This window comes from Monopterus albus, unplaced genomic scaffold (assembly GCF_001952655.1).
Source record: "Monopterus albus unplaced genomic scaffold, M_albus_1.0 scaffold23.1, whole genome shotgun sequence".
Taxonomy (NCBI): Eukaryota; Metazoa; Chordata; class Actinopteri; order Synbranchiformes; family Synbranchidae; genus Monopterus; species Monopterus albus.
This window is the reverse complement of record NW_018127903.1, coordinates 361847-371406: the sequence shown is the minus strand read 5'-3', so window position 1 is coordinate 371406 and position 9560 is coordinate 361847. Positions and strand designations below refer to the sequence as shown.

General features: G+C 40.5%; 1 protein-coding gene across 1 annotated transcript in view; it reads left to right on the top strand.

The window, feature by feature from the left end:
- Positions 1-1787: 1787 nt before the first annotated feature.
- Positions 1788-9560, top strand: part of gda (guanine deaminase) — a 9783-nt gene continuing 2010 nt past the window's right edge. The window contains exons 1-10 of the mRNA XM_020594434.1: positions 1788-2256; positions 2797-2885; positions 3153-3324; positions 3574-3661; positions 7228-7333; positions 8145-8172; positions 8308-8415; positions 8719-8826; positions 8936-9033; positions 9241-9308. Coding sequence (XP_020450090.1) covers positions 2128-2256; positions 2797-2885; positions 3153-3324; positions 3574-3661; positions 7228-7333; positions 8145-8172; positions 8308-8415; positions 8719-8826; positions 8936-9033; positions 9241-9308 — 994 coding nt within the window. The 5' untranslated portion in view covers positions 1788-2127. The remainder of the gene's footprint in view (positions 2257-2796; positions 2886-3152; positions 3325-3573; positions 3662-7227; positions 7334-8144; positions 8173-8307; positions 8416-8718; positions 8827-8935; positions 9034-9240; positions 9309-9560) is intronic.

Sequence of the window (9560 nt, the reverse complement as noted above, 5' to 3'; positions counted from 1 at the left end):
ACTGGCCATGAGCAGGATATTTACAGACATATTCAGGTAGATTCTGTGTGCTCTACCAGATTCTGGCAGGTGTCCAGCTTCACCCTCTGTTAATTATAAAAAGTCAATTGGTTAAAATAGAAAAAGCCAATTTTATATTTTGGAATCCATTATTTAGTGACTGATTTTTTTTTCTCCAAACTGCTCCCCATAAGAGAAGAGAAACTTGCTTTAACCACAATTCTCTAGGTTTCACTCCTCACTTTGTAAATCCACTCCCACTGCCAATTAGTCTCCCACTGTTCTCTCATTTCCCCGACACGCTGCTCCATAAGGAAACACACACCCGTGTGCTAACAGAGACTTAGTCATATTTTGTTACTGGCTGAAACGTCTTGCCACAGTGACTTGGTGATTATAGGGCCTGCTAAAACAACATCTACAGTGCCTATTAAAAGTATTCGCCCCCTTGAATGTTTTACCCTTTCATTGATTTTATAAATCATTGTTCTTTGCAAAACTTATCAAGCTCTGCCAGGTTGCATGGGGATCAGGCGTGAACAGCCCTTTTCAAGTCCAGCCACAAATTCTCTATGGGATTGAGGTCTGGGCTTTGACTTAGCCACTCCAGAACACTCACCTTGTTGTCTTTAAACCATTTCTGTGTAGCTTTCACTGTATGCTTTGGGTCATTGTCTTTCTGGAAAATAAATCTTCTCCAAAACCTTAGTTCTCTTGCAGACTAAAGATTGTCCTCTAGGATTTTCCTATATTTTGCCACATTGATTTTACCCTCTGCCTTTACAAGCTTTCTAGGACTGGCTTGCCGAGAAGCATCCCCACAGCATGATGCCACCGCTGTGCTTCAAAGTGGGGATGGTGTGTTTGTGGTGATGGGCAATGTTTGTGTCCACTAAACATAGTGTCTTGTCTGATGGCCAGAAAGCACCATTTTGGTCTCATCAGACCAAAGAACTTTCTTCCATTTAACCATGGAGTCTCCCACTTGCCTTTTGACGAAGTCTAGTGAAGATTTAATAGGAGTTTTCTTCAGCAGTGACTTTCTCTTTGCCACTCTCCCATAAAGCTTTGACTGGTGAACAACCTGGGTAACAGTTGTGTGCAGAGTCTGTCCCATCTCAGCTGCTGAAGCTTGTAACTCTTTCATAGTCATAGGTGTCTTGGTGGCCTCTCTCGCTAGTCTCCTTGCAGGGTCACTCAGTTTGTGAGGATGGCCTGATCTAGGCAAATTCAAATATGTGCCATATTCCCTCTATTTCTTGATGATGGATTTAACTGGGGATGTTCAGTGCCTTTACTGAATTTTTTTTTTGTATCCATCCCCTGACTTATACTTTTCAATAACCTTTTCTCTGAGTTGCTTGGAGTGCTCTTTTGTCTTCATGGTGTAATGGGAGCCAGGCGTGGTGTAATGGGAGCCAGGCACAACATCTTCCTAACTTCTCTTTTAAACTGCCTAAATTCAAAGCTATCCCTCCCTGTCTTCTGTTATCTACAGGCTAGCAGTCACATTGCTAGCAGGAGTAAACATATAGAGTGTGGATAGACCTATATCAAAATTTAAGTAGAATTTCAGGCCAGAAACCCCATGAAAGTGCCACACCTAATGAATTACTTTCCATGTAGGAAACGGCATCAGGCAAAAGAACCTGCAGAGCAGGTGCATCTTCATTGTTTCAGGCAAGGCTCTATGTAGCAAATTTCTGAGAGAGATTGTTTATTGGTAGGCTTACAGCACAAAAGGATCAGCACTGCGTGAGTGATAGGTACAGTAAATGAGGCTCTTTAGTCGCCATGGTGAATTATTAAACACATACAGTTCAAAGGCGCCTACAGTAGACTAAGTACTGTAACCATCAGTTATAAAACAAATCTGCAAGCGTCTTCTTTTGCTGATGCACTCCTGGCGTCTCTGTGACTGGTGGATACATGGAGTACACCACAGCAGCTTGACGATCATAAACCTCCACACACTCATAGACACACACTTCATCTTCTCATTGGCTGCGAGGTAGCTTTGCAGTAGGTGGAGTGTGCGCCCTGGTGCGTTGTAGTGGTTAGAGCTCTCCAAGGACAGAATCCCGGTGTACTGTGCTGCTGCTCAACGCGGACAGATCTGCTGAAGGGATGGCAAACTCTGACAGAGCCACCATCGCAATTGCGTACGTCTACAGGGGAACGTTTATTCACTCGACTGAGGAAACGGCAGTGGAGATCTTGGCAGATGCGGTCCTTGGTGTTGACACAAAGGGAAAGGTTTGTCAGCCTATACAATATGTAATCAGGCTTTGGTCTGACGTGTTTAAAAAGCTTCATGGCTTAATTTCTTAACCGTACGTTAAAAGGCCAAATCTGGAAAATAGAAATGAATGAAAGACGTTTGTATTCTCCAAACGCCAGTCTGTTACATAACTGTTTCCTACAGTGAGCTGTTGCTGAGCAACTTTCACAATTAGCTCCACACTAAACTCTCAAACATAAAACTCGGAGTAGCCCCTTCAAATAAAACAAGTGGCTTTAAATTTCCTAGAAATCGTAAGCCCGTCAATAAAAATAGACTCTCCCATGCTCTGTATTAAAATTCAAGACAAAGGGCATGTGGACACTGTGAACATCATAGGCTGATTTTTAATGAGGTTGATAAGTAATCCTTTATATATTTGTCATAGTAGAGAAGTAGTTTATTATTGCTAGGATGGTTTCAGCTCTTATAGCTTACTCTACAGTTCATGCAAACAATTTTTGCAATCATGTTTTTTTCCTGTAGCTCATAGCTGATATTCATTCTACCACCAGATTGCTTTCATGGGGAAAGGCAAAGACCTAGATGAACTGTCTCAGACCTTTAGATTCAGTTCATCCAAAGTCACTCAACTTACACAACAGTAAGTAGAATATGAATTACTGGAAATATAGTTTTGCAGTAATATTTTGTAGAGCTTGCTATGAAATGACTTTATTAAGTCTAAGAGCAAAATTACATTTGGTTTTTATGTCTGACAGATATGAGGACAATGTTTTCTTTGTGTTTTTTTCCATCAGTTCTTTCCATTTTCTATTTGTTACACCACTGTAATGTAAAATATGGCCATTTGTTTTATAAGCCATAAAACAATGTATATAAACCTATATCCTGGCTTGCTGCACTGCAGTGAATTTTTCATGCCAGGAATGGTGGACACCCACATTCATGCACCTCAGTACAGCTACGCTGGTACAGCCCTGAATGTGCCCTTACTGCAGTGGCTCAAAACCTATGCCTTTCCTGTTGAGTCCCAGTTCAGTGACCTGGAGTTTGCCCACAGGATCTACACTAAAGTGGTGGTGAGTTTGCCAGCCAAGACTGAGCCCTGTGACAAAATGCAAGTATAATAGGTTTGAAATAACAATAGTTGCACATTACAATCTGTATTTGGACCAATCAAAAAAGTGGAAAATTCCTGTGATAGCTATTTGAGAAGAGTGTGAACAATTCAGCATAGGATGGATAGAAAATATTCAGTTTATACAGAAAATAGAAAATATGATTTGAATACAGGCTTAATCACAAAATATGATCCCCATGCTTGACAGAAACGGACTCTGAGAAATGGAACAACCACTGCATGTTACTTTGCTACCATACATACAGATTCCTCTCTCCTGTTGGGCCAGATTGCAAGTAAGATGTCCTAAAACACACACTCACTCTGTCACACACAGCTTTACTTAGAATATAAATTTTAAGCAATGGCCCTTTTAGTGGTTTCTTTCAGTACTGTAGTGTGTGAACTGGGAAGTTAGAAATGGATGTGTCTCGTGTGGTGAGACAACTTCAGTGCCAGTATTAGAAGAGTCTTGGTCTTGGTATAAACCATAAAACTATAACATATTCTGCTAGTTTGATCAGCTCACACCAGTAGTGTGGTTGTGAGGCTGCCAGTTCATTCATAAATACAGTATGTATTTATAGCTGGTAAAATCAGGGAGGTGGAGGTACAGTAAATGAAGGCTCTGCCCCAGTGATAAGTGTGGAGATTGTTGCTAAAGAGTGAATAAAAGTTTGTTAACACGGCCACATTTCATTCACAGTGATGGGCTGCATAAAGAGATGTTAATTCAGTAAAGAGTGATTGGTCCTGTTTCCCTTAATAGTTTCCACTGGGTCAGAAACAAACTAATTTTGTTCACCTTTATATGTTGTCCTTATCATCTTTGTGTCATGCCATGTTATGTAAATACTGAACACATGCAGAAGTACACACACACGCACACACTTGTGCCTTTGCAGGAACACACAACATCCTAACATAAAAGATCAGTCTATACTCCTAGTTATGTGACCCAGTCAAAATGTCCACATAAAAAAGTATTCAGTGCCAGAGCATAAAACTCATAGTGGCACTCACAAGGATAGCCATGCATTCACATTAATGTGTACAACCATACTGACCCAAACAGTGGCCTTGGCAGCTTTGCGCAGGCATTTTGTGTGATCAAGGTCAATGAACTCTCACCTTTGTCCTGTTCTGAGCAGCTATAAAACTGTTGTTATTCACTGTGCCTGTATGTGTGTGTGTTTGTGCATAAAAAACTGAATAATTGGGCGTGCAAAATTATTCAGCCCCTTTACTTTCAGTGCAGCAAACTCTCTCCAGAAGTTCAGTGAGGATCTCTGAATGATCCAATGTTGACCTAAATGACTAATGATGATAAATAGAATCCACCTGTGTGTAATCAAGTCTCCGTATAAATGCACCTGCACTGTGATAGTCTCAGAGGTCTGTTTAAAGCGCAGAGAGCATCATGAAGAACAAGGAACACACCAGGCAGGTCCGAGATACTGTTGTGGAGAAGTTTAAAGCCGGATTTGGATACAAAAAGATTTCCCAAGCTTTAAACATCCCAAGGAGCACTGTGCAAGCGATAATATTGAAATGGAAGGAGTATCAGACCACTGCAAATCTACCAAGACCTGGCCGTCCCTCTAAACTTTCAGCTCATACAAGGAGAAGACTGATCAGAGATGCAGCCAAGAGGCCCATGATCACTCTGGATGAACTGCAGAGATCTACAGCTGAGGTGGGAGACTCTGTCCATAGGACAACAATCAGTCGTATACTGCACAAATCTGGCCTTTATGGAAGAGTGGCAAGAAGAAAGCCATTTCTTAAAGATATCCATAAAAAGTGTCGTTTAAAGTTTGCCACAAGCCACCTGGGAGACACACCAAACATGTGGAAGAAGGTGCTCTGGTCAGATGAAACCAAAATCGAACTTTTTGGCAACAATGCAAAACGTTATGTTTGGCGTAAAAGCAACACAGCTCATCACCCTGAACACACCATCCCCATTGTCAAACATGGTGGTGGCAGCATCATGTTTTGGGCCTGCTTTTCTTCAGCAGGGACAGGGAAGATGGTTAAAATTGATGGGAAGATGGATGGAGCCAAATACAGGACCATTCTGGAAGGAAACCTGATGGAGTCTGCAAAAGACCTGAGACTGGGATGGAGATTTGTCTTCCAACAAGACAATGATCCAAAACATAAAGCAAAATCTACAATGGAATGGTTCACAAATAAACATATCTAGGTGTTAGAATGGCCAAGTCAAAGTCCAGACCTGAATCCAATCGAGAATCTGTGGAAAGAACTGACAACTGCTGTTCACAAACGCTCTCCATCCAACCTCACTGAGCTCGAGCTGTTTTGCAAGGAGGCATGGGCAAAAATTTCAGTCTCTCGATGTGCAAAACTGATAGAGACATACCCCAAGTGACTTACAGCTGTAATCGCAGCAAAAGGTGGCGCTACAACGTATTAACTTAAGGGGGTTGAATAATTTTGCACGCCCAATTTTTCAGTTTTTTTATTTGTTAAAAAAGTTTGAAATATCCAATAAATTTCGTTCCACTTCATGATTGTGTCCCACTTGTTGTTGATTCTTCACAAAAAATTACAGTTTTATATCTTTATGTTTGAAGCCTGAAATGTGGCAAAAGGTCGCAAAGTTCAAGGGGGCCGAATACTTTCGCAAGGCACTGTATATATACATTAGGTTCCGGGTTTGGGCCCCACCTGGGACCTTTCTGTGTGGAGTTTGCATGTTCTTCCCGTGCTTGCGTGGGTTCTCTCCGGGTGCTCCGGCTTCCTCCCACTGACCAAAGTCATGCAGCTTAGGTTGATTGGTGTCTCTAAATTGCCCATAGGAGTGCATGCGTGTCTGTGTGGTTGTTCGTCTATGTGTTAGCCCTGCGATGGATTGGCGACCTGTCCAGGGTGTACCCCGCCTTCGCCCGATTGCCAGCCGGGATTGGCTCCGGCCCCACCCGTGACCCCGTTCAGGGACTAAGCGGTAGAAAATGAATGAATGAATGAATGAATATATATACATACCTACTGTATGTATATATAAAGAGAGAGAGAGATATAACAGGAAGTCATAACAGGAAAAGTACAAGTGAATTTCTTGATGTTTTCTTTTCCTGATATGACAAGCCAGGCTTTCTGTCAATATTTCTGACAGTACAGACATATCCACCTTCACAAAGGTGTTTTCACTTACTTTGTCTGATTAGACCTCTCAGACCCTAGGACCATGTGTTTCATTTACATCTCCATCACTTTCTGACATTTTAACTTTAGCTGTACCACATTCTACACCATTGCTTTTCTTAATGTATGACTGCTGTAATCTCTGTAATTTACACATTCTCTCGAAAAATAGATGGTGATCTCAATGGCACCACCTAATAAAAATAAAGGATTTTTTTTAAGTAGAGGTCAAATCAAGAATAAGCATAAACAACTGTATAGGCTTGCAGGACCTTGAAATGGATGTGTGTTTAATTAAATTACTTCACAATGATTGACAATTGGCAGACTTACTGTAGCTCGCGGACAGGTCAGTCACTTTATGTGCTGTGTGCACTGTCTTACATACTGAGGGGCATTGGCAACTATGACACACACATACAAGTCTCATGTGAGGATGCACAGCAAAACACATGATGTACAGTGTGTACTGGTCTACATTTAGCCAAGGTGGACATATTGTGCAAGGGCTGAGCAAAAAAATCATCATAGACTGGGAAGATAGTTCAACTGATACACTTTTTATTTGCATGTTGCTCCTGTGTGAAATTCTTAATTTCACTCGAGATGTTAATAGGAAAATACATGCAGTTTTCTTTAAAAAAAAAAAAATTTTTACATACATATTAGTCATCCTTATTTTTTTTTGCAGATGACTTTGGACAGCGTGCCTTGGTGGGCAAGGTGTGTATGGACAGGAACAATTGTGTGAAACATTATAAAGAGACCACAGAGGACTCTCAAGAGGAAACCCGTCGGTAGGTATCAACTATTTAATACATTATACTGTGTAACAGATCTATTGTGCCGTGTGTACTGTTGGTTATAGTTATACAGTGTGTACAGGTGATATTGTGAAATTACCTTGAAATCAGCAGTATTTTAAACAGTGCCAGACAGGTGTACCTGCTTCATTCAACAGTATAATGCAGCAAGTTTTAGCTACTTAAGGGAGAACAAGCTAATCATTTACTGAGGAGAAATTCCAAGAAGAAACAACTTTAATAGTGTGTAGGACTTTAACTCATTATATCTGATATGATTTATGTTATAGATACACAGAGATCATTGCAATGTAAGAACCATAGTGAATTTGAAAGAGGAACACATAACTGTTGAGCAATCATGGTTTTAGATAAAGACTTAAGTGCTCAGACTTTGAGGATAAAGTCCTATTAGGTTCACCTTATTTACTTTTCAAAGAGGGGAAGCGTCAGGTGACTCAACTAGCAGTAAAGAACAGTCTTTTCAGGACAGGAGGGAATGACAAAGTCTTGCGTGACAGTGAGATTAGAATGAGCTAGAGCAACAAAAACAATGACACATGAAACAGAGTGAATGTGAATTGATGAATCACTCCAGAGTGTCTGCAGGTAGTTCTTGAATGTCTAGACATTTTAATTCCCTTCTTACATTTAAATATTTCCTTTGAAATACATATGTACATTACATCACAGAAAATGTGCCCCTGATTCTGAAGTAACATTTGTCTCGTGAACCCTTGTTTTTGTCAATAAAACTATCAACATGCCCCGAGTGAATTACATTCATTGTTTTGTTTGTTGCAAGGTTCATTGCAGAGCTCCTGAACAAGAAGGTGAGATTTTATAATGAAGCAAAAAGAACCATTCAAGGATGTGAGAAGAAATCATGTTAAGTCTGGTTTATTTTATTTTTTCCAAGACTTTTCAAACCTCTGTAACTGTCCTGTTGCCTCTGTTTTTTTGGGCAGTATCCTCTAGTGAAGCCAGTGGTGACTCCTCGTTTTGCTCTGTCCTGCACAGGAGCTTTACTAGAAGAGCTGGGAGCTATTGCTAAAAATAACAACCTGCACATTCAGGTGAGCATCTAAATCAGGTTATGTCCTCAGAGGACTGTGCTTAGATATGTATTGTGACCTGCAGGGTTTTTGAATGATGAAATAAATGCACATGCAACGTTCAAAGGCAGAATGCTGACATGAGAGAATGAAAAAGAAGTATTGCAGAAGGGCTTTTGTAATTATCTGTCCTGTAATTCCACTGCCACACATAAGATGCTACATCATTTGCTGTATCAAAAAGCTACAACTTTTGTCAAAAGTACTGTACCACCCCAGATTCTTGTAAACTACCAGTTTACTGTCAGACATGTTAATTTCCAGAGTCATATCAGCGAGAATACCAAGGAAGTGAGGCTTGTAAAGGAGATGTTTCCGGAATCTAAGTCTTATACAGATGTCTATCACAAATACAACCTGCTCACTGACAAGGTGAGTACACAAACATATTCCTCTCTACACACACATTTAGACGTTTTTGTACTAAGATATGGTATAACTTCTGAACATTGCTGATATTTATGATGGGGATGATTCACAGACAGTGATGGCTCATGGCTGCCACCTCAGTGATGAAGAGCTGGCTCTGTTCAGAAAGACAGGTGCCTCTTTGTCTCACTGTCCCAATTCTAACATCTCGTAAGTCTTTCACAATTTCTTTAGATTTTATAAGACCAAAGGCTTTGAACCAACTTTGATCGTTGAGGTTGCAGGAGCCTAAAATGTATTTGAATTTAAACCAGAAAAGACAGCAAAACACTTAAATAGTCCTGAATGTATCACCTAATACATAGTTATTTTTTTTACAGCTGTTTCAATGCCATCTCTCTCTTTCCATCTACCCAGGTTGTGCAGTGGAATGTTGAATGTCCGCAATGTTCTGAAACATAAAGTGAAGTTGGGGCTGGGAACAGGTGGGAGCAGAACAGTGGTGTGCACATGTTCAGTTCTAAGACCACTTTTGACAAACTCTGTTACACTGTAGAGAAATAGTAGAATTATGTTTGGTGATACCATTTTGTTTTGGAAAACTCATGACCTATGGGAGCTGGAGGCAGTGAGTGTACTAGGCTCTGTTGCAAACATATGGTGGGTAAGCATTGTTATACTGTATTTCATGTAATTTACAGCAATCCATCATTTCAGTGTTTTAGTGAGTGCAGTCA